The sequence below is a fragment of the Aquarana catesbeiana genome, linkage group LG07 (assembly GCF_042186555.1).
Source record: "Aquarana catesbeiana isolate 2022-GZ linkage group LG07, ASM4218655v1, whole genome shotgun sequence".
Classification (NCBI taxonomy): Eukaryota; Metazoa; Chordata; class Amphibia; order Anura; family Ranidae; genus Aquarana; species Aquarana catesbeiana.
In genome coordinates this window covers 282,939,445-282,965,869 of record NC_133330.1, presented here as the reverse complement: position 1 = coordinate 282,965,869, position 26,425 = coordinate 282,939,445, and the positions used below count along the sequence as shown (strand labels likewise).

The window sequence follows — 26,425 nt, the reverse complement described above, 5'->3', positions numbered from 1 at the left end:
CAAATGAAGCAATACAAAGAGAACAGGATACTTTCTCATACAAGTACATAGTACAGCAGGCACATATCAGAAATATGAAGTGTTGGGATAACAAATGCTGTAAAGTGATTGTAAAGTCTTGTTTAAAAAAAAATAAAACTAAAACACAAACACGGTATACTTACCTGCTCTGTGCAGTGGTTTTGCACAGGGCAGCCCAGATCCTCCTCTCCTTGGGTTCCCCTTTGCTGCTCCTGGCCCCTCCCTCCTGTTGAGTTCCCCCACAGCAAGCAGCTTGCTATGGGGGCAGGCGAGCTGAGCTGCAGCTCTGTGTGTCCATTCAGACATGAAGCGGCCAATCGGCCCCACCCCACTCTCTCCCGATTGGCTAACTGACTTTGATTGACAGCCACAGAAGCCAATGGCTCCTCTGCTGTGTCTCGGCCAATCAGGAGGGAGAGTCAGGGATGGCTGAGGGACTTGTGGACATCGCTGGATAGAGATGGGCTCAGGTAAGTATTAGAGGGTGCAAAAAAAAACTTCTGACTTTACAACTCCTTTAAGTGACATGTCAGCAAACTTTATACAGAGCCAGAGTCACACTGACACACCAGTAAAGCCATACTGTCCCAGTGTAGTCTGCAGGACTAAGCTGTGAGTTTGGGGAGCTGGGGAGGTAGAAGGAACTCCCATCCCAGCTTCAAGAACAGAATTAGAGGTGGGTTTCTCTCCTGGCTCTGATTGCAGGCCTATAAGTGTAGTCATCATTGTAAATCACCTGCAAACCATTCAAAGCAGGAATAAACAACAATGAAAGAGCAAAAGTAACACACAAATTGCAAAGGGAAGAAAAAAAAAGCATATTTCAAATTGCTCAAATTTCACATTTGTCTAAGCACAATCAAGACACTGCAGAGAAATGAAATGAAATCATGCAGTGGGTATACTGTATGTTTGATACTCGACTTAAGTAAAATCTGTTTGTATATTTTTCTCACCATGATTTGTCATGCAATTTCCTATTCTTCACCTTTGTTTTCCTTTTCAGTCTCTCAAGCATTCATTTTTGGTTTAGTTTCTTTGTCAGTGGTGACGGCCGTCATCGGGTATTACCACTTGATTTTATTTGAGGCATTTATGACGTGTCCTGAATAGTTTCAGGAAGTTTTTGCATGCTTTGTGAATAAATGATCAATCGCTCAGGTATATGACCACTTCAGCAGCTGTGAAATATTATTGAATCTCTTAGCATGTTTCTTCACAGTCAAAAATAGATAAATAAACATATCTTTTAAAATTGTGCTTCTGGAAATATGCTGCATATGCCATGACCTCCTGTAAAACCTCATATCGTTGTTCTCTGCAGGGGGATTATTTGTGAATCCATCTTATTATGGAGTTCCAGGCCATACAAACACGTTGATTCATGAAGTGGGCCATGCCCTAGGACTTTACCATGTTTTCAAAGGTGTGAGTGAGCGAGAATCTTGTGATGACCCTTGCAGTGAGACTGAACCTTCCATGGAGACGGGGGATCTATGTGCTGACACTGCACCTACCCCAAAAAATAAACTTTGTCGGGATCCAGATCCAACAAATGACACATGTGGGCCAGTGTTTTACACTGGAACTCCATACAACAACTACATGAGCTACTCAGGTAAGATTTCATCTCAGTGATCTGTTAAGAACATTAATTTTACTTATGTGTATAAGTAATACATTTTTATTGTTTGTGCAATTTTCCAATCAGAAAAACACTCACCCTCCTTAGTACCTCCCCATCAGAAAAAGTTAACTCAACTTTATAGGTGTCTCATCTGGTTATCATTTTTAGCAACATTTTACTTTTTCCTCTTTCCTTCTTTCTTTACACTACAGAAATTTGGTGGCATTTCAACAAAATCCAGATTTCTTTTTTCCTTATAAATTTAAATATGGTCTATATGGTGTAGAATGAAATTGTTCTTCACTGTAGAATAAAAATATAAAACCATATAATGTAATGTACACTATATTGCCAAAAGTATTGGGACACCTGCCTTTACACGCACATGAACTTTAATAGCATCCCAGTCTTAGTCCACAGGGTTCAATATTGAGTTGGCCCACCCTTTGCAGCTATAACAGCTTCAACTCTTCTGGGAAGGCTATCCACAAGGTTTAGGAGTGTGTCTATGGGGATGTTTGACCATTCTTCCAGAAGTGCATTTGTGAGGTCAGGCATTGATGTTGGACAAGATGGCCTGGCTCGCAGTCTCCACTCTAATTCATCTCAAAGGTATTCTATCAGGTTGAGGTCAGGACTCTGTGCAGGCCAGCCAAGTTCCTTCACCCTAAATCTCGCTCATCCATGTCTTTATGGACTTTGCTTTGTGCACTGGTCCAAGTCATTTGGTGGGGGGGGGGGATTATGGTGTGGGGTTGTTTTTCAGGCTTGGCCCCTTCTAGTGAAGGGAACTCCTAAGGCGTCAGTATACCTAGACATTTTGGACAATTTCATACTCCCAACTTTGTGGGAAAAGTTTGGGATCCCTTCACGTTTCAACATGACTGCGCACCAGTGCACAAACTAGATTCATAAAGACATAGATGAGCGAGTTTGGGGTGGAGGAAATCAACTGGCAAACATCAGCGCCTGACCTCACAAATGGAATGGTCAAACATTCCCATAGACACATTCCTAAACCTTGTGGACAGCCTTCACAGAAGAGTTGAAGCTGTCACAGCTGAAAAGGGTGGGTCAACTCAATATTGAACCCCACAGGCTAAGACTGGGATGCCATTAAAGTATATGTCCCTGTAAAGCCAGGTGTCACAATACTTTTGGCAATATAGTGTATTTTTAAACAAAGATATATAACAAAAAAGAATATTGCACTTATCTTTTAGTGCTAACAGGAATGTTCTCTTTGCTTCTAAAACCAACCATGCGCAATTTTCATTCAAAGTGCGACAGCGCTGAGAGCTGAAAATTGGCCTGGGCAGGAAGGAGGTAAAAGTGGCCATTATTGAAGTGGTTAAGGGCCATTTCACGCTAGAGCGGACAGTGCTTTACTTGTCTGGCAGCTGTCTGCTCCCGACTGCGCTAGGGGGCAGTGTGGTGCGTGGATTTGGGCATCACACTGCTCCTTTATTTGAAGTGTACGTTTGTATGTGCTGGGCTACTGTACAATGCCATGAGATTCTGTACAGTGCACTGCAAAAAAATGCAGCATGTCTGCATTTTATCGCAGCTCCAGGCTGTGTTGCAGTGTGAATGAAACACACAGGGTTTCCTGTGTGTCCATGCAGTGACAGGCATTTTACAGCATATGCAGTTAAACGCCTGTACCGCATAATGTGTGACTACAACCTTAAGCTAAACTTTTAATGTAAAATGCTGTATTTGTTTTGTACTTATGATGTTTTGTAAAAAATTGCTAATTATGCAAACAATAAAAAAAAAAAAATAATAAACTTTCCTTTGCTATTTGCATTATATACAGTACTGAACATGTTGGTTCTTGGCATTCATTTTAGTTCATATTCTCTTAAAATGAAGTATGATTTATTTTCACTTACATTTGCATGCTAAAATACTACATGACAATGATGAATCATGCTCTTAATAAGAAGCAATCCACTGTAAACATTTTTTTTTTATATGTAACTGCTTCATTTATCTACCCTAAATGAAGTACTTGGTGTTCATAATGTATCTATCACTATAAAAAAAAGATATTTATTAGATGGAGTCCTTTTAGAAACAGATGTCACTAAACGATTACAACAACAATAACAGCTTTAATACATAAACAGCGTAGAACAAAGTTGCAAGGAAAGATTTTCATTTAAAAACTTTATCAATATGAGTAGCTGCTATTTTGCTATTTAAAGAGGAGTTCCACCCAGGGGGTTCATTAAAAAAAAAAAAATAATAAAAGTCAGCAGCTACAAATACTGCAGCTGCTGACTTTTAATTGGACACTTACCTGTCCCTGGGTCCAGCGATGCGGGGGATCGAAGCCCCGCTCGTCCCTCCCTCCGCTCGTCAGCGCTGGCATTTCAACTGTGGGCGCCGGGCTGTGGCTTCACAGCCTGGCACCCACTGCGCATGCGCGAGCGGCGCAGCGCGCCGTGATTGGCCGCTCAATCACCTGGGACCTGTAATGGGTCCCAGATGATTGACAGGAGGGAGGGAGCAGAGCCGAGCCCTTCCTGTGCTGAGGGGGAAGTGATGTCACCAGCCCAGGCAAAGGAAGAGGCAGACTACGAGGGACCACCTAGCAACAGGCATTTAGAGGTAAGTAAAAAAAAAAAATATCCAAATTTTTTTGGGGGTTTTTTTTAGAATTTTTCAGGTATTTTTGTTTTTTTTGGGTGGAATCCCACTTTAAAGGGGCTCCTAAAACAACTTTTAGCTCTAATCTTCTTCCTATATGGGGATTTTCTCCCAGTACCCGCACATGTTGAGTGCTGCTTTGGATACTGCCAATAGAATTCTGCAAGTGCTTTAGACACCATGAGAAGCCTTACAACTAATAGATTATTTCTAGTGCCCCTGGCCCTAAAATGAAAACAACCAGAAACATAACAAGGGTACTAAACAATATTATTTTTGCTAAACCCTTGAGAAATTTTAATATTCTTCAATTAGGAAAAAACACAATAACAAGAACATATTAAACAGCCTTACATTTCTTTTTAAACAACATATATTCATTCCTAAGGTGTTCAAAACAATTTTATAGTAGTAAAAGTGGTCTATATGACACTGCCATAGATCTGAAGAAACATTAGACAATAAAATGTGTTCATTACAGATTCCCTGTAATGCTACACAAAAAGCAATGATCGTTTTCATTACTGCACAGAGCTTTTAATTTTCCATGCTGTGTTTTTTTCAGATATTATGTGATTTTTTTAATTCACTCTATATGTTTTTACTGGTGTTCTGTTCTCTTATATATTCTTGGGTTGTTTTATTCTCCTGCTATGAAATGTGATTATAAATATAATTTTACGATTATCATTGTTAACATTACTTTGATGGCTATCACTGAAACTTCAGTCTTATGGAAATGCAGAATGCTGATTAATCTCAAGCAATGTTTCTCTAAAGGTTGCTCTGGATGATTTACAGTTGTGCACAAAAGTTTGTATACCCTGGCAGAAATTGTGACATACATTTTTACATTAGTATTGAAAATATGACTGATTGTGCCATAAAACTCTCTTTTATTTAAGGATAGTGATCATATGAAGCCATTTATTATCTCATAGTTTGGCTCCTCTTTAAATCATAATGATAACAGAAATCACACAAATGGCCCTGATCAATGTCATCTTCGGCCTTGGTACAGACACACAAGGTGACACGCACAGGTTAGAATGGAAATTAAAGGTTAATTTCCCACATCTGTGGCTTTTAAATTGCAATTAATGTCTGTCTATAAATCGTGAATGAGTTTGTTGGCTCTCATGTGAATGCATTGAGCAGGCTGGATACTGAGCCATGGAGAGCAGAAAATAACTGTCAAAAGACCTGCTTAATAAGGTAATGAAACTTTAAAAAGATGGAAAAGGATATACTGTAAAAAGATATTCAAAGCCTTAAATTTGCCAGTAAGTACTATTTAATCATTTATTAAGAAGTGGAAAATTCGAGGATCTCTTGATACCAAGCCAAGGTCAAGTATACCAAGAAAGATAGCGGCCACAATTACCAGAAGAATGTTCGGGATACAAAGACAAAACCCATGGGTAACCTTGGGAGAAATACAGGCTGCTCTGGAAAAAAATGGTGTGGTTATTTTTAAGGAGCACAATACAATGATACTTGAACAAAAATGTTCTGCGCATGGTCTAGTTGCCAGAAAGAAGCCTTTACTGCACCAGTGCCACAAAAAAGGCCAGTTACAATATTCCCGACAACACCTTGACATGCCTCACTGGGCTTTTTTGTGGCATTGGCTCAGTAAAGGCTTCTTTCTGGCAAGTTGACCATGCGTAAACTGTTCCTCCTATTTGAAAGTACCTACATAGTTCCAATGATGTTTTTAGCTGCCTATAAAGGTAACATTCTGGCCACCACTGGCCATGGTTGTAAGAGGCATTTATCTCACTATCTCACTCTTCAATGAATTGCTTTTATCAGGGGGTCCCCAAGACTTGATAAATAATTTTAAAAAGTTGATAAAATGCTGATCTATAGAATGAGGATGGGTTAGAACATCTGTTTATTACCAATTGTGTTCCTGTTGGGAAGGTTTCAACTCACACGCTGTGTGGTCTCCAAGGCACAAATGATGGGACATTTCTTCAGTAAGAACAAAAGACAACAATAAAAACCCAACAGAAGTTCCAACTCTTCCCCACTCTATTTCAAACCTAAAAATCCTTGGCTGGATATGGATTCTTAGAAAAAAAGGTAGTGAAGATAAACAATGGCAGTATTATATAGCTCAAACACAAGCAGAACAAGCTGTTTGATGCTTCCCGTTTGTTTCTAGCAGCTCAGCGGACAACAATTTTTTTGCCCATTCTGACAGTATTAACATGGCTTGGTTACCGGTAGGCTGTAAGACTCTTATTTAGCTCATATAGGACTTAATATACTTCAGATTTCAGATTTGTAAATCTCACTTTCTCCTCAATTCTTGTTCCATTTTTTTATATGTCAGATGATGACTGTGCCAACAGCTTTACCCCAAACCAAGTTGCCCGCATGCATTGTTACCTCGATCTCAAATATCAAGGATGGACCCGGACCCACAAACCTTCACCTGTTCCTTTGGCACCAATAGTTGTTAAACAGAGAATGGATTCTCTCACTATTCACTGGCCACCTCCTATCAGTGGAGAACTCTATGAAAGGTAGAATGGAATGACTGTTGAGATAAAAGACTTGCAAAAAATAAATTTCATTAAAAAAATGATGCAGTGCCAACTTCAGATACAAGTTAAAATGTTAAGGTTTTAATACTTAAATATAGTTGGTTATATCTATAATTAAATTAATTAGATACACAGAAAAGATACATTTTACTGACATTAAAACAGTCTTACTTTGTGTCTTTTGTATTAATAAGGTTTTGTAGGGGTTTTTTTAAGTTAAACTCCAGCCAGAACTTTATGCTCCTTTTTGAATAGAGTTGGGAAGTGTTAGAACCTCCGGTAAGATTTTATTGCCAGCTGTGCACCTGTTGGGGGGATTTTCCCTCACTTCTGACCGGGTTTCATTGCTGTCTGTGCCTTCCTACCCTGGTGATGCCCTCATTTCTATTTATTTTGCAGATATGACAAGGATATGAAGTGAAGGAAAATCTCCCCAGTGGGGTCACAGAAAGAAATAAAACCTGATAAAAATACTCTATCCAAAACTTAAAAAAAAAAACACTTTTGGCTGGGGTTAGGCTTTTAACCATAATAATTTGCTTGGCTGTGTTTAAGAAGCAGCACTGCCATTTGACATACAACAGTCTACATCTATGTATATAACCAAACGTTTCCTAAACTTAATGCAGCAGTACATTTAACCGCACTTTGTATTTAATAATATATAATATTTAGGCTGTTTATTAACCTGAGGTTACAACCAAACTCCAGAGCAATAGGCTATTACCCAGATGGAATTCAAATATGGGAGCTGTTTTACCTGCCAAATGATTTCTTTCATGTAGTAGCTGCATTTGTTTTCTTTTTTCCATCTTTTTTGCCTTTATTTTCACCTGTTGATCCAGCCAGTAAGATGTTTTTTTTTCAACTTCCTATTGCAAACAAAGCTGTCCAGCAAAAGTGTCAGTTAGAAGGTTGAGACAAACCATTTATCACTGACAGGAGTGGTTAAAAAAAATGTGTTGCTATAATTGCTTAAAAATTGGCTGGAGTTCATGTTTAATTTGATGGTCAAGTTCATCTAAATCTGCTAGTGCATCTAACAATCCCATAGACTGACAGCGTTGTTTTCCAAAGGTTGTTTTCCAAAGACACCCTAAAGGCCCGTACACACGAGAAGAAAAGCGGAAGTAAAATTTTCTCCGACGAGCGATCTGACGATTTTCGGAACGTTAGTATGGTGCTTTCAACAGCTGATTACGAATTTTCAGACAACAAAAATTGTATGTGCAGACTATAAAATTTTTATCGTACCTGAACACAACGTCCGATTTTCACTTGTTTAGTACAGTTTTTATCCGAAAAAATCATAAGAGCAAGACTACGCATGCTTGGAAATGAAAAAATATATATAAAACAATTCAACACATGACATCCTTTCTGATGTTGAATTCTGTCGTACGAGAATTTTTGTATGAAAGTAACCTCTACACTTTCAATATGAGACTAGCATGCAACAAAAAACGGATGAATGCATGAACTACATTTAGGATTAAGTTACAATATATTAAAATTTTGTGTTTGGGTTTAATTTGGCTTTAAGCAACACTTGTCTTACCCCCAGGTCTTGCCCTTCACCCAGCCTGTGACTAGACAGTGAAAGGAAAAGCAGTAGACACACATCACTTTGTCACCCTGCTCTATCCTCCTATCTCTTGTTATCACATGAGCATTGCAGCATAACTCATTAGCTCCTTGTGATGCTTCTCCTTCTTACAGTCGAAGTGTTGCTCTACAGTGATAGCAAGAGACTGATACCATTCAGGTACTTACAATGGTTGTACAATAGAAATAAAATGCATTAAAATATTCATGATTCAATACAGAGCTGCAGTAATTTGTATCTTTTCTACCTACCTAGAGTTCAGCTCGAAGGTAGGCTCCAATAAAGCCCCATGTACTCAAATATATAAAAGATACATACCAACCTATTTGACAGGTCTATCCCAGGACATTGTCCCCTGCATTGTGGCAATGCCTGCATTCTGCTTATAATATGGTGATTCTGACAAAACGTTATTAATACAGAGATGAAATGATACAAATTTTTAAACTGCCAAAACCTTTACCATGCAGTATGGATCAACAATGGCAGCATGGCAGATATTAATGGTGCAATATAAATTAGCAATATTGTTTTAGAATGCATATGCACATGTATTATTGCTTATAATTTCCTATTAATTGCTAAACTTTTCAAAGCTAGAATTGTATCTGGTTCTCAAAAACTTGAAAGATTTTTTTGTTTATCTTCTGCAGAGAATTAGGATCTATGTGTGAGTTGTGTACTGCTGATGGGTCTTTCCAACAATATGCTTACCAAGCTTCCTCTCCTCGTGTATGTGACAACTCTGGTTATTGGACCCCAGAAGAAGCTGTTGGTATGGATTTTGCAATACCGTCCATATGCAAATAAACCTTTCCTTACTTAATTCAAACCAATTCAAACCAAAAAAGAAACCAAAAACAAAGTTTTGGCTTTGCTCTGTTTTAATATTGGTCATTTTGCACCATTTGGTACTAGATAATTATGTGTAGTTGGCATTTTGTAGTTCAGTTGTATGCTAAAAAATTATTTGCCACTGGTAGTAAACTGAACTATTTTAAAATGTCTAGTAATGTAGTATGTACACATGCCCTTGTAAATGCCTTTTGATAATTTAATGTAGTTGGTAAAATAAGTGGAAAGCAGTAACTTGTTCTTTTTTGATCTAGGTCCTCCAGATGTAGACCAGCCTTGCCAGCCAAGCTTACATGCATGGAGTCCTGAGCTTCACATCTTCAATACTAATATGTCTGTCCCTTGTACTCAGCCACTGGGGTGTATTCTGGAGCTCAATTTCCTAAAAGCTGTCCAACCCCAGACCCTAACCATTTGGATAACTTATCTATCCACTAATGTGCCCACAACTCTGTCTAATGTTGAGTTAGTGATGGAAAATAATGAATCATTGCACCTGGGAAGTATGGAAGCCTTCTGTGATACTCCCCTGACCATCAGGCTGACAACAGACCAGAAAGTGTCTACAGTCCGTATTTACACATTTGATGCAAGAATGGAGATAGATGCAGTTCTTCTGATATCTGTACCTCTTGATCCTATTTGCTCAGCCTGCAGACCTGTAAAGTACAGAGTCATTCGAAATCCTCCTTTTCTGAGAGATCAACATCTAACAAGAACCCAGACAGAGCGCTTTTATACAGACACGTGAGTAGAACCAATAGCTAGGTGACTACAAGAAGGATGTAGTGTTGTTTACAATGAAAGTCAACAAATCTTGTACCTATTGACATTTCTTAAAGTATGAGTATTATGCAGTGTACACACGGTCTGACTTTTTGACCGGACTTGTCCGACGGACGCTGACGGACCAAATCCGGTGGACAATCCGATCGTGTGTGGGCTTCACCGGACCTTCAGCTGACTTTTCCAGTCGCAAATCTGATGGACTTTAGATTTGGAACATGCTTCAAAATTTTACGTCATAACTCTGCCGGACCCAGAAATCCGCTCATCTGTATGCTAGTCCGACGGACAAAAACCGACGCTACAGCAGCTATTGGCTACTGGCTATCAACTGCCTTATTTTAGTCTGGTGTACGTCATCACGTACGAGTCCGTCGGACTTTGGTGTGATCGTGTGTAGGCAAGTCCGTTCATTAAAAAGTTAGTCGGAAGTTCGTAAAAGTCCGCCGAAAGTCTGCTGGAAAGTCTGTCGGACAAGTCCGGTCGAAAAGTTCGCCCGTGTGTACGCGGTCTAAGATGCCACCGGTCTTTTAGGAGTAGCTTGTGAGCTGCGTGTGTTACTTTACTCATGAATCACAGCAGCCTTTCCACAGGTGTTCTGTGCCTGTCTGCCTATTACACTTTAGCATAAGAGGCTTATTGTGTTTAGTAATATTTTAACTACCAATGCTTATTATTATTAATACTATACAGGATTTATATAGCGCCAATAGTTGGTGCAACACTTTACAAAATAAAGGCAGACAATACAGTTACAATGCAATTCAATGCAACATGAATCAGAGGGCCCTGCTCATTAGAGCTTACAATCTAAAGGGGGAGGGGGTCATCAGATACAAAAGGTGATAACTATGGGGGATAAGCTGATGGTGAAAGTAAAAAGACAGTTTATTAGTTAGAAAAAGGATAGGCTTATATAAAGAGATTGTTTTTCAGGGATCGCTAATAGTGGATAGAGTAGGAGATAAACAAATTTAGGTAAGGGGTTCCAGAGGATGTGAGAGGCTCTGGAGATGTCCTGGAGGTGAGCATGGAGGTCTTAGCAGGAGGTCTTATGAGAGCCGAAGAGAATGGATTTCGTTGATATTTTGAGACAAGGTTAGTCATGTAGCTGGGGACAGAGTTGTGGATGGCTTTGTAAATTGATAGTATTATGAATTTTATTTGCTGGGTGCATGGAAGCCAATGGAAGGATCATCAGAGAGAGGTAAGAGACACTAAGCGGTTGATAAGGTGGATGAGTCTGACAACAGCATTTAGGATGGGCTGAAGGGGTGAAAGCCTATGTAAATATAAGCCAATGAGAGGGAGCTCCAGAAGTCAAGGTGCGTAAATGCATAAGAATTAAAGTCATGTGATCTTTGCTACCTCTGACCCTCACCTTTAATAGAGGTTCCTCTGCTTTTGGTCTCATGTATAATAATGCTGTAGGGAGTTTGGAGAAGCATTTTTATTAGAAAGGTAAATATTTCAGCATGTTCATTACTTTTTTGGTACACCCCACTTTAAATGTTGCAAAGAATCTATTTGCTTAAAGTTGTTCTAACCCCACTTGCTTCATTTTTTTTAGTTCAAAGTATTGAAGCATGCATATAATAGTTGTTTTAAACTCCCTGTCAAACATCTTTAAAACTCCTCCAGGGTAGAATACCTGATGAGGCACAGGCAAGGGGTTAACACATCAGAGAATGCAAGAAATGTAGAACATATGACAGAGACAAATGCCAGCCCATTATTAGACTGATGTGAATGACTAATGTGTCTATGTGTGAGGAATAGTGTAGGACACAGTGGGTGGGGATCTGTGATGAAGATAATAAGTCATTATCCTTGAAACTAATGAACCATACTGAATGTGGGTGGTATATTTTTTAAAATAAATTCTGTGATTAATTTCACTTTAAACCAGTAATTGCATTTCTTCTCCTAAATAATGCAGTTGAAACTGCATTCTGGAGATTGGCTTTTCTAAAATATGCAGTTCAATTGAATACTTTTTTGGTGATTACTTTTTATAGAGCTTAGTGGCCTAGAAAAGCTGACTGTGGCATCTTTAATGAATTTGGAACTGCAAGTCCCAGAATCCTTTGTCCTTTTCATTAAAGTTTTGATAATTATGATGATGATATGTCAATGAACATGAAGACAATTGAACTGAGTGTCCCAACTATGGGAATATACTGTATACAGTGCCTGGAAAAATTATTCATACCCCTTGACATTTTCTACATTTTGTCATGTTGCAACCAAAAACGTAAATGTATTTTATTGGATTTTATGTGATAGACCAACACAAAGTGGCACATAATTGTGAAGTGGAAGGAAATTGATAAATAGTTTTCAAATTTTTTTTTACAAATAAGTAAGTGAAAAGTGTGTCAATCCTTTGTAGAACCATCTTTCACTGCAATTACAGCCGCAAGTTTTTTTGGGTATGTCTCGACCAGCTTTGCACATCTAGAGAGTGAAATTTTTGCCCATTCAAATAGCTCAAGCTCTGTCAGATTGGATGGAGAGTGTCTGTGAACAGCAATTTTCAAGTCTTGCCACAGATTCTCAACTGGATTTAGGTCTGGACTTTGACTGGGTCATTCTTGCGCATGAATATGCTTTGATCTAAACCATTCCATTGTAGCTCTAGCTGTGTGTTTAGGGTCGTTGTCCTGCTGGAAGGTGAACCTCCACCCCAGTCTCAAGTATATTGCAAACTCTAGCAGGTTTTCTTCTAAGATTGCCCTGTATTTGGCTCCATCCATTTTCCATCAACTCTGACCAGCTTCCCTGTCTCTGCTGAAGAAAAACATCCCCACAACATGATGCTGCCACCACCATGTTTCATGGTGGGGATGGTGTGTTTAGAGTGATGTGCAGTGTTAGTTTTCTGCCACACATAGCATTTTGCTTTTAGGACAAAAAGTGAAATTTTGGTCTCATCTGACCAGAGCACCTTCTTCTATATGTTTGCTGTGTCCCCCACATGGCTTCTCGCAAACTGCAAACAGGACTTCTTATGGCTTTCTTTCTACTATGGCGTTCTTCTTGGCACTCTCCCATAAAGCCTATATTTGTGGAGTGCATGACTAATTCTTGCCTGTGGACAGATTCTCCCCCCTAAACTGTGGATCTCTGCAGCTCCTCTAGAGTTATCATGGGCCTCTTGGCTGCTTCTCTGATTATTGCTCTGCTTGCCCGGCCTGTCAGTTTTGGTGGACGGCCATGTCTTGGTAGGTTTGCAGCTGCGCCTTAATCTTTTAAATTTTGGATGGTGGATTGAACAGTGCTCCGTGAGATTTTAAAAGCTTTTTTTTTTTTTTTTTTTAACCTAACTCTGATTTAAACGTCTCCACAATTTATCCCTTACCTGTCTGGTATGTTCCTTGGCCTTCATGATGCTGTTTGTTCACTAAGGTTTTCTAACAAACCTCTGAGGGCTTCACAGAACAGCTGTATTTATACTGAGATTAAATTACACACAGGTGAACTCTATTTACTAAGTAGGTGACTTCTGAAAGCAATTGGTTCCACTAGATTTTAGTTAGAGGTATGAATACAAATGCACGCCACACTTTTCAAATATTTATTTGTAAAAAATTTTGAAAACCATTTATAATGTTCCTTCCACTTCACAATTATGTGCTACTTTAAGTTGGTCTATCACATAAAATACATTTATGTTTTCGGTTGTAACATGACAAAATGTGGAAAATTTCAAGGGGCATGAATACTTTTTCAAGGCACTGTAAATGCACAGATAGAGATCAGGCTCACCTGGAGGCAGCCTTTTTCTCCTTAAGGCTGGGTTCACACTGCTGTGCAGAGCGTCCCTGTTCACCATTTCAGGCCTGATTTTGGTCTGAATTTTTGGCAGAATTCTGACCTGAAATGGACCAGAAGACGCACGGGACTCCTGTGGAATTTGCTCTGCAGCCATCCAGGAGCTGTGTGAGCCGGCTCCATTGAGCGCCAGTCACAGTCTCCTGACATATGAATTGGATGGGGGGAAACCTACCATCCAATTTCAATAGTTTGAACCCAGCCTTAAGGTACAGCAACACATCAAAAGCCCACCAGAAGCCTTTACATGTGTCTAGTGTGTGTATGTACCAAAAAAAAAAATCAAAGATGACAGCCATTCTGATATGTCTGAAACTAGCAAGTATAGAAAATATACTAAATAGTGCAAAAGGGGTCCCCAGTACATGTAAAAGCCAACCAGAAAAAAACAAACCTGTTTTAAATTACTCAGGTTAAAATAGAGGCTGTAGTTGCAGATGTTTGCCAATACATGTGGAAGCCAAATTCAGGGAACCTCTGATAAATGTGGTCCTTAAATCTTTTTTTAACAATGGGAATACTGTATATTTAGCAATATATATTTAAGGTTGAAGCCCTTCAACCGGGATGGATGTGAACCACATGAACGCGCCACAAGACTTACATCATGAAATGGACCTGAAGTGTGCCCTGGTCTGCTGGTCGATATACCAAAAAAGGGGGCATACCCAAGATAAGTAATAGATGTTTGCGGAGAGAAATGAATTGGAGAAATGCCCTGAAAAGGGGAATGGGAGGATGGGCATCGCGCAACGGAACTGACAAAGACCACAGACGAGTGGGCTGCTTAAATACCCCTCGGACTCCCCCCTTAAATTCAGGCCACCATACTAGCCTTCTTATTTATGGTCGAAGCCTTTCAACCGGGATGGATGTGAACCACATGAACTCGCCACAAGACTTACATCATGAAATGGACCTGACGTGTGCCCTGGTCTGCTGGTCGGTATACCAAAAAAGGGGACAAAAACATTCAGGTAGGGTTGAAAGCTCTTTATTGGTTTAGTGTTATTCACTGTTGTTTGACTTGAAAAGATGGATGTTGTCCCCCAGGGCCAGACTGCTGGGTATTGAATACTGCGAGGTGGAGAATGAAAATGATCTTGGAAGTGAGCCAGGTGACTGGCTACACAGTGGCTACACAGTACCTGGGCGGCAGGGCTATTACTGTTAAACTCGCTTAGGCCGTAGAAACCGTATTCGGCCAGGTAGATTACCACTTGAATGACCAAGCTGGGAAGAACGCCAAATGGGGAACAAGAGAGCATGGACAACATGTCTCTGAAGATGGTACTCGTGATGGGCAAGCATTTGGAGTTGGCTATGGGCTGCTGCTTCTGAATGCCGCATGGAAATGGCTCAGATCGCATGGGTTGTGAAGGAGGATGGCTTGCGAGATCCTGTAAGGCCAGGAAGTGTTGGATGCCCGTCAGGACAAGGATCCAGGAATGCAGGAATAGACAGGATCAGGTACAACAGGTTCTAGGAATCAGGTTTCAGGTTCAGGAATCAGGTTTCAGGATCAGGGTAACAGGATGCAGGCTGCAGGTCAGGGCGCAAGGACAATACCAAGTATGGTCTGATGGTGTTGTGTGATAGAGCCAACTGAGTGTGGCAATATGAAATGAAAGCTAGTATGTGCTTATCATCTCTTGCCACGGGGCAGGATGCCAGAAACTTGCCTAGGCCTTGAGTGTGTTGCGGGATAAGAATTGATTGGTGAGCTGGGTCGTGCTGTGAGGGTATTGCTTTAACCCAATGTCAGCTGAGACCAAGGTGGGATAAGAGATGACGTTGGGTCGGCCCCGGGTTTCTGCTGGAAAGATGAAATAAAGTTAAGACGGGACAGTGCATCTGTTGTGATGTTGCACTTGCTCGAAATGTATGTGCAGTGCACATTGAACTGATGCTGCAGGGATAATTGTACCAGCCTGCGTAGGAAGGACATAACAGGGAGTGACTTGGACCTGCCCTTGTTATAACTTGTTATATGCCCTAACGATATCGGCCATGGCCTGGTTGTCGGTGGCGAAGACAACTGTTTGTCCGGTCCCGGTATGGCTCCGAACCTGAGCGGCTGCCATGATCGGGTATAGCTTGAAATGAGGAGGACTGGATGAATACGGGAATTAGGAGTATCTCTGGAGGCCAGGTCCTGCAAACCAGTGATGGCCAAAAATTGCAGCGAAGTCTGCGGAGGCTGCGGCATACGTTACTACCTGCATTGATAAAGGCGGCACTGACGGTATGAACATGAATATGCCATTCCAACTAGTAAGGAACTCATCCCACATAGACAAATCCGCTACTGCTGCTGTGTCTAGTCTAAGGATATGATCGGGGTCCTGTCTGAGAGAGTAAGACCAAGAGGCGCAAAATAAAAGATCGTCCCTGGGGAATAATTCTTAATGTAAAGTTGAGCATCCCTAAGAGGGATTGAAGCTATTTCTTAGCACACCCCTGTGCACAGGCAAAGTCATGAAGAACTGACCTGATACGGGTCGGTTTGTCGGGCAGCAGGCTGGCCTGCATGGAGCGATTGTCAAGGTTGACCCCGAGGAAGGTGATAGTGTGCTGGCCTTCCACATTGTGTTCTGCTATGGGCACATTGAGATACACAAACACCACTCTTAACCTATCTAGCTCTACTGGGGGCACACAGGGCTGTTCAATTAGCAGGATGTCAACCAGCCAATAAATGACCATCTGGCACTGTGCTTGGTGCGACAGGATCCAAGTGAGGGACTGTGCAAAGGTGTCAAAGAGCCACGGCTGGTTTTTTTTAATTTTTTTTAGGTCAGTTTAGTGGCGAAGTTTCCATTTAATGCCGTGCCAGCACCAGAGGGATGGTTCGACAGGAAGAAGCTTAAATGCGTCTGATATGTCGGCTTTAGAGAGCCAGGCGCTTGTGCCTATGTTTATAATGGCCTGGATTGCCTTGTTGACTGAAGCATATTTCAGGGAGAATTCCTCTGAAGGAATTAAAGGATTCAAACTCGGGATGTGGGACAATGAGGCGCAGGCAGGTCGTATATTGAAGATGTAAGACAAAAAGTGTAGCGCTAATAAAATAAATACATGTATGAATACATACCGGTATATAAAAAATTAAGATAAACCCAGTGGGTAAGCAACAACATTTGCATACAAAAAAATCCAAGTGAATAAATCAATATAAAATAAGGTGAAAAGTCCCAAAAAGTAACTTTTTGTAAAAATCTTGATAGGTGCAAGCTTGAAATGAAGAGACACCACCATCAATAATATGGAGGCTTACCAGAACGTTTGAACCCAAAAGAACTTACGTTCAATTGGTTTAAACGAGCTTGTGTGGTAAAAACGACCACTACCAGTATGGAATCCTCTGGAAGCTGTACCGAAAACCATGACCATCCATGGACTGGTGTATCTCATAAAGGTGATGGCCCGTTTTACATGGATACCAAATGGATAAAGGAAAAAGAACAAAGGGGCCACATAGCGTATTTCCGTAAATTACAAAAAATGTATAAAAAAATTGGAAAATCTCACATTTGAGTAGATAAAACAGCGCTTTGGTACATAAAATGGCAGAAATGGGGTAGGATTCCATTGCCGCCATTTTATGTACCAAAGCGCTGTTTTATCTACACAAATGTACGTTTTTCCAATTTTTAAATAAATTTTGTGTAATTTACGGAATTACGCTAATTACTTTATTTTTTTATTTTATTTTTATTTTTGATTGGTTTGTGCAAAAGTTATAGCGTCTACAAAATAGGGGATAGATTTATGGCATTTTTATTATTATTTTTTTTTTTTACTAGTAATGGCGGTGATCAGCGATTTTATTGTGACTGCGACATTGCGACATTGCAACACTTTGACACTTTTTTGGGACCAGTGATATTTATACAGTGATCGGAGCTAAAAATAGGCACTGATTACTGTATAAATGTCATTGGCAGGGAAGGGGTTAACACTAGGGGATGCCCCCTAGGTGTATTCTAACTGTGGGGGGGATGGGACTGACTGGGGAGGAGACCGATCAGTGTTCCTACTTAGTAGGAGCACACAATGTGTTTCCTCTCCCCTGAGAGAACAAGGATTTGTGTGTTTACACACACAGATCCCGGTTCTCGCTCTGTCACAATCGATCGCGGGTGCCCGGCAGTCATCGCCCCCGACAGGCATGCACATCGGCTCTGGGAAAATGCTGCGGGCATGCGTGCGCCGCAGCAAAATCGTCTTAAAGAGCCGACGTACAGCTATGATGGCTCGTGCAGGGGACCATCCTGCCGCAGTATAACTGCGGCAGCTGATCGGCAAGGGGTTAAAGGGGTTGTAAACACTCAGGGTTTTTCACCTTAGCATTCTATGCATTAAAGTAAAAAACCTCCTGTCATGCAGCAACCCCCCAGAGCCCCCCTTTTACTTACCTGAGCCTGGTCTTTCCCACGATGGGGACAAGCACACCAGCTCCAGCCGGTGTCTCAGGTCCTGATTGGATAGATTGATAGCAGCGCAGCCATGGGCTCCCACTGCTGTGAATCAAATCCCATGATGTGGTGTTCGGGGCCGAGTCCTGCTGTCTGTGTCAATGGACGCAGAAGCAGACACGGGAGCGCGCCCGCACAAGTCCTCCGAGGGAGAGCGGCTCTCCAACGGGGAACTCGAGAAGAGGAGGAGCCAGGAGCGCCGCTGAGGGGACCCCAGAAGAGGAAGATCGGGGACACTCTGTGCAAAACCAACTGCACAGAGGTGGTAAGTATGACATGTTTGTTTTTTTTAAACCGAAGCTTTAGTTATCCGTTAAAGTAAACCTGTTGGCAACTGAAAACATTTAAAAGCACTGCCTGTATGGGAGGTGATTTCAGGCTTATCCTCTTTACTTAAAGCCTTTTGTTTCAGATAAGCTTACAGTAGAAAATGTAAGGCCTCATGCACACTGGACGTTTTTACAACTGCTGTTTTTGGCTTCAGTTTTTTTCTGCAGCCAGTAAACTTCCCTAGAGCCATAAGCTTTTGGGAGAGTACAGGTTTGCTAAAAAACTGTGAAAAACACAAACTCTACAAAACCCTAATGCAAAAACGCAGCAAAAGTCAAGTTTTTCATGCAGTTTTTAATGCGGCATTCTACAGATAGAGCCACTGGCATTTTTATAACGTCCAGTGTGCATGAGGCCTTATAGTCAACAAAGGTAAAAGCTTCTTCTGTTTTTTAGGCAGGACTTTTAAAAGTTTCACATTCCAGACAGGGGTAGGTTCAGGTTGAGAACAGATTAAAAACATCCCTTAAAAATTTCATTTGTTACAAAGGCTGTGCAGAGCCACAAACATTTCTATTCTCCAGAGACTTATTTGTATCATGTTAGTATTTCTTCATGTGAAGAGGAAGGAGACTCACATAATTAAAAAGTAAATACATTCTCACTGAAGCTGTGAATATCTAACATTCGGGTTCCTTCCTGAATGATTGTGTTCCTTGAGACCAAGCAAATAAGATGAGAGAAAAAGTGTTGCAAAATCTTCCTGAATCTGAAACTTGAGGCATCAAAATCAGATCAATATTCCTTTTTTAACTGTATTCTTACACTTAAAGTGGATGTAAACCCAAAAAAAAGTTATTTAATTAAGACTCATATCTGTTACAGCAGAGGATGTCATTTCATCTGTGCCCAGTCTTGCCATGAAGAGTTAATCCAGCTCTGAGCAATCCTCTTATCTTTCTTGAGTAATATAAAAACAGACACACAGAGAAATAGGTGTCTGTTTCTTCCCCCTTGCTGTGAGTGACAGGTGATTTCCTTATTTCATGCACGAGTGTGAGAGAGGCATTCTGTGTACTTCACATTCCCCCTCCTTTATTCTCCAGCTCTCCCAGGATTGGATCTGCTGCACACCTCAGCATGATTGGGCATGCTAAAGTCATGTGATGACATTTTTGGGTTTTGCTTGGACGTTAGTGATCATGGGGCATAATCTTAATCATAATCATAATCCAACAGATCAGAAGTTCAGTGTAAGAAATATTGATGCCTGGCTAAGGGGAGTGTAGAGGTGGGCGGGGAGTCTACTGACATCATGACTCCACCCACCCTGGACAACAGACTTGCCCACAAAATTGCAGGGCTCCAAACAGCTAAAGGGGAGATATTTGACAGGTAAGGAAAGATGCAGGAGGCATGTACATCCTTATAGATCAGCACTATGGAAATAATTTAGAAATGATGAGAGTGGGTTTATATCCACTTTAAAAAAAACTGCTCACTCATCTCCTTGTCAGATTAAAGCAGAACTCCAGCTTTGAGGAGTAAAAGTGACTCGCTTCCAAAAGCCCCCAAACCCCCTAAACCTTGTGTGATGATGTCACTTCCTCTTCTTTCTTAGCAGCAGCAAGTGGTGGGCATTCTACCTAGACTGAGCTGCATTGCTCAGTCCTGGACTTTAGTGAGCCCAGAATTTGTGATGACACTCCCCTAGGATGTGTGTCACGAACCGGCTAGGTTCATGTGAAATGGACAGAATGATGCATCTGTTGCTCTTCCTGAGGAGAACCAGTGGCATGTAGAGAATAAGTACAGCTAGGGCACTTTTTTTAAATACAGGATTGGGAAGCCTAAAAATACTAAGTTGAAGAGCTTTGAGTTCCACTTTAAAGAAGAATTCCAGGTATGGATATTTTATACACAATTACATACCAGTTTGGATCACTGTACATTGTAACTATGCCTTTACCATACCTGGCTGATCCCGCTGGAAATTACTAAAGTAGACACTGCTAATCCAATGATCCCCACTTGCTTCCAAGTCCCATGCTGAGCTGCTGCCCTGCTGCATTCTTACCACAGGAGGTTGGCCACTTGGCATTGAAAGAATGATTTGTATTTTCTGAATGAATGCAAAGCATTCTCTGATTGGATGAGGTGAAGAGCGTGAGGTCACCACATCATGTCTCCACCTCGTTCAATCAGAGAATGCTTTGCATTAATTCAGAAAATATAAAGCATTCTCTAAACAATGCTACTACTAAGAGGCTGACCTCCTGTGCCTTTACATCATCAGAGGGGAGTAGAGGTAGTAAGAGAGGCATCATTTAAGTTTTGATTTGCCAAACTTTATATAAGATTTGTAGAACATACCAGCAACACAGACATCAGATGCATAAATAGGAATTATAGTAGAATCTCGTGTCATACCATGAAATGCAGCTGTGTACACTTTTAGGATCTGAGTTCAAGTACACTTTACCTTTAATATTACACACACGTTGTGTTTTCTTGTATTTCTCCATTAATGAAACCCATATGCTTATATGTCAGTTGTAAATGAATGGTCTGGCAGCACCTGCTTCACCCTCTGTCACACACCAGTAGGTGCATTCATGTTGTACATAATAAATGTGGGCATATGTAATATCTTAGAATTGGCAGTGGCTTTAAATGTACCACTGAGAAACTTAACTTGTTCTGTGTGCAGCTTAACCACGGGGTATGATATTATTTTACTTGGCACTTCTTTCCGTGCCATCTTTGAATGAGCCTCCCTGCGACTCTTGTCAATCCTTGATCTTTAGATTTGTTTATACAGGTAAACACTGTAATAAATACACAAACAAAACTATCTCTTTAGATTGAAGAGTGCAATTGCCCAGTTCCTTTTAGAGCACTAGAATTTGTCTTGTCTCCATTATTAGTTCAGCAGTACAAACAGTAGTTTATTTCTCTGTAAAGTGGACCAGACAGTTAAATAAAGAACTCTCAATTCAGGGTCTGAAAATGTTCTTGATTTGGATCTTTACTAATTTAGGTAAATATTGATTTGTGCCCTGGGCTACAGATCTGCAAGGGTCTGCTTCTGATCTCTTATCTGCAACCCTAACCACAATCCGCTTGTACTTGCCACCCAGCCCAACAAGTTTGCATCTTCCACCTTGCCAAAAAACTGTAATGTTTGATTAAATTGCTATTTACTGCAGCTATGCTATGGTATGTTATTTTGTCTCATTAAAAATTGTTACCTTGTTACTGTAGACTGCAGCCATAGGACAGGGACTTGAAAGACCCTAGGGTGGAATAATGGAGGCCACCATTGCTGACCTCTCCTTCTCAATATAATGTTTCATATTAGACAAATTGTAAACCTCAGTGCCCATTAGCATAAAAAATACTGGTAGGTATCATCCCTGGGACTCTATCAAAATCACTAATGCCGCGTACACACGATCGGACTTTACGGCATACTTGGTCCGGCGTACCGGATTTCGTCGGACAATTCGATCATGTGTGGGCTCCAGCGGACTTTGTTTTCTCAAAAGTTTGATGGACTTAGATTTGAAACATGTTTCAAATCTGTCCAACGGACTTGAGTTCGATCAAAAAGTCCGCTCGTCTGTATGCTAGTCCGACGGACAAAAACCGACTCTAGGGCAGCTATTGGCTACTGGCTATGAACTTCCTTATTTTAGTCCGGTTGTATGTCATCACGTACGAATCCGTCTGACTTTGGTTGATCGTGTGTAGGCAAGTCCGTTCATTCGGAAAGTCTGTCGTAAAGTCCGCTCGTGTGTACGCGGCATTAGAAAACCCCGCTAAGGGGATAAATGGGACTTTGAGTATACCTTCCCAGTGTTGTACATCAGCCATAAAAGTATAGCATTATACATAAAAAAGGATTTTTATGGAAAACAAAATCTAAAATCCAACATTATAACATAGACCCATATACACTATATTGTCAAAAGTATTGGGACACCTGCCTTTACACACACATGAACTTTCATGGCATCCCAGTCTTAGTCCATAGGGTTCAATATTGGGTTAGCCCATCCTTTGCAGCTATAACAGCTTCAACTCTACAATGCAAAGTAGTGAGTGTACAGCTTGTATACCAATGTAGATTTGCTGTCCCCTCAAAATAACTCAACACACAGCCATTAATGTCTAAACCGCTGGCAACAAAAGTGAGTACCAGGGGCGGATCCAGAGTCTAGTCTCGGGAGGGGCACTGCCAGAAAATATATTTTTTTGGGGTACATCTATCGGGGAAATGGCTGGTGTTGGCGCTTCAGTCATCACAGCACCATGGTTGTTATGGTGTCAGGATGATTGAAGCGCATTATTACTATTATTACATTGTTATAAAAAATTAAATAGTTTAACTCACCATAATGCAAAATCAGTGGGAGCCCCGAGTGTGTCACTTGCCACGTCACCTGTCATCAGATGCAGATTGTCACTTGCCACGTCGCCTGCCACATGTTGCGGATTGTCACTTGCCACGTCGCTTGTCACCAGATGCAGATTGTCACTTGCCTCGTCGCCTGCCACATGTTGCGGATTGTCACTTGCCAGGTCGCCTATCACCAGATGAAGATTGTCACTTGCCACGTCGCCTGCCACATGTTGCGGATTGTCACTTGCCAGGTCGCCTGTCACCAGATGAAGATTGTCACTTGCCACATCACCTGCCACATGTTGCGGATTGTCACTTGCCACGTCGCCTGTCACGAGATGCAGATTGTCACTTGCCACATCGCCTGCCACATGTTGCGGATTGTCACTTGCCACGTCGCCTGTCACCAGATGCAGATTGTCACTTGCCACGTCGCCTGCCACATGTTGCGGATTGTCACTTGCCAGGTCGCCTGTCACCAGATGAAGATTGTCACTTACCACCTGCTAAGGTGGTCTCTTGTGTCCCAGAGACAGGCAGCAGAGAGATGATGTAATTTCTCTGCTGCCGCAGCTGCCTGCATGGTGAGGGGGGAACTGCAGGGATGCAGAGCGAGCGCCGGGCGGTGAGAGATGATGTCATCTCTCTGCTCCCCCACCCGCCGGCTTCCTGATTGGCCAGCAGCCCGCTCACACATCGAGCGGCGCCGGCACATCTCACCAACTGAGCCGCCGGGCCAGCCCGCTGTCTCTCTCCTGCGGAGCCGCCCGGCGGCTCTCACACCTATGGAGCCGCCCGGCGGCTCTTTCACTTACGGAGCCACTCGCCGGCTCAGTCTGTCACCTATGGAGCCGCCTGGTGGCTCTTTCACTTACGGAGCCGCTCGCCAGCTCAGTCTGTCACCTATGGAGCCACTCTTTCACTTACGGAGCCGCTCGCCGGCTCTGTCACTTACAGAGCCGCCCGCCGGCTCTCTGACACACCCGCATTTCTCGGAGGGGGCAATTGCCCCATTGCCCCCCCCCTGGATCCGCCCCTGGTGAGTACACCCCTAAGCGATAATGTCCAAATTGGGCCCAAAGTGTCAATATTTTGCGTGGTCACCTTTATTTTCCAGCACTGCCTTAACCCTCTTGGGCATGGAGTTCACCAGAGCTTTACAGGTTGTCACTGGAGTCCTCCTCCACTCCTCCATAATGACATCATGGAGTTGGTGGATGTTAGAGATCTTGCGCTCCTCCACCTTCCGTTTGAGGATTCCCCACAGATGCTCAATAGGGTTTAGGTCTGGAGACATGCTTGGTCACTCAATCACCTTTACCCTCAACTTCTCTAGCAATGCAGTGGTCGTCTTGGAGGTGTGTTTGGGGTCGTTATCATGTTGGAATACAGCCCTGTGGCCCAATCTCTGAAGGGAGGGGATCATGTTCTGCTTCAGTATGTCACAGTACATGTTGGCATTAATTGTTCCCTCAATGAACTGTAGCTCTGGCAGCACTCATGCAGCCCCAGATCATTACACTCCCATCACCATGCTTGACTGTAGACAAGACACACTTGTCTTTGTACTCCTCACCTGGTTGCTGCCATACACTCTTGACACCATCTGAACAAAATAAGTTTTTCTTGATCTCATCAGATCACAGGACATGGTTCCAGTGATCCATATCCTTAGTCTGCTTGTTTTCAGCAAACTGTTTGCAGGCTTTCTTGTGCATCATCTTTAGAAGAGGCTTCCTACTGGGATGACAGCCATGCAGACCAATTTAATGCAGTGTGCTGTGCATGGTCTGAGCACTGACAGGCTGACCCCCCACCCCTTCAACCTCTGCAGCAATGCTGGCAGCACTCCTGGATTTGACTCTGCGCACATGCACTCAACCACTTTGGTCGACCATGACGACGCCTGCTCTGAGTGGAATCTGTCCTGTTAAACCACTGTATGGTCTTGACCACCATGCTGCAGCTCAGTTTCAGGATCTTGGCAATCTTCTTATAGCCTAGGCCAGTGATGGCGAACCTTGGCACCCCAGATGTTTTGGAACTACATTTCCCATGATGCTCATCCACTCTGCAGTGTACTTGAGCATCATGGGAAATGTAGTTCCAAAACATCTGGGGTGCCAAGGTTCACCATCACTGGCCTAGGCCATCTTTATGTAGCGCAACAATTCTTTTTTTCAGATCCTCAGAGAGTTCTTTGCCATGAGGTGCCACGTTGAACTCCCAGTGACCAGTATGAGAGAGTGAGAGCGATAACACCAAATTTAACACACCTACTCCCCATTCACACCTGAGACCTTGTGACACTAATGAGTCACATGACACTGGGGAGGGAAAATGGCTAATTGGGCCCAATTTGAACATTTTTACTTAGGGGTGTACTCACTTTTGTTGCCAGCGGTTTAGACATTAATGGCTGTGTGTTGAGTTATTTTGAGGGGACAGCAAATTTACTGTGTTATACAAGCTGTACACTCACTACTTTACATTGTAGCAAAGCATTTCTTCAGTGTTGTCACATGAAAAGATATATTAAAATATTTACAAAAATGTAAGCGGTGTACTCACTTTTGTGAGATACTGTACGTATTACATTTTTGTAGTTAGCTGTTTGCCTGGAGGTCAGCTTTTAACATCATGCCCTCTTGCCTTTGTATTTTGAACTGGGCATCCTCATTTCTAAAGCTTATTCCCATATTTTCCTTATAAATACATAAAAAAAAAAAAAAAAAAAAAAAAAAATATATATATATATATATATATATATATATATATATATATATTGGAAAATAAATTTTCCATCATGATTAATGTTTAAGAGTTTGAAAAGAACAGCAGAGATCGGCATGCATTCACAGCCATCAAAAGATCTGAATTATACAGTGGCACATTTTCAAATATGCAGAGAAATGTAGAAAACTCTAGATAGAAAAATGTGTCAAACAGAGGTGAAAGCAAACAATAAACATAATACCCCAAGCTAATACACTAACTGTCTAGAGCTGTAAGAAAATAAAAAGAAACAGAAAGAAACAAAAAAACAAAACAAAAACAACAACAACAAAGAACGCAGTGTTTTTCTGGATAGTGGTAATTAGACAAGTGTTCCATTTTTTATTTTTCCTCTTGGTGGTGCTATTGCTTAATATGTAGTGAATGCTTACAGCATGTGTCACTGACTGGAGGTATCCAGTTAGTTGATTTGCTGGAGAGACTTCATTATTTGCCCAGATGGTCAAAAGGCTAAATGTTGACTACAGGAAACGTTTGCTTAATTTATTAGATTGTAAAATTAGCTGGTGTCATAGGGTGGTTTTCTAAATTGAGAAG

The 26,425-nt window shown here is 41.5% G+C and overlaps 1 protein-coding gene across 1 annotated transcript in view; it reads left to right on the top strand.

Moving 5' to 3' along the window:
• The window catches only part of PAPPA2 (pappalysin 2), a 440,517-nt gene that overhangs the window by 179,617 nt on the left and 234,475 nt on the right, over positions 1-26,425 (top strand). Inside the window, exons 4-7 of the mRNA XM_073593407.1 lie at positions 1,346-1,639; positions 6,645-6,837; positions 9,118-9,239; positions 9,574-10,066. Of these exons, the coding sequence (XP_073449508.1) occupies positions 1,346-1,639; positions 6,645-6,837; positions 9,118-9,239; positions 9,574-10,066 (1,102 nt within the window). The remainder of the gene's footprint in view (positions 1-1,345; positions 1,640-6,644; positions 6,838-9,117; positions 9,240-9,573; positions 10,067-26,425) is intronic.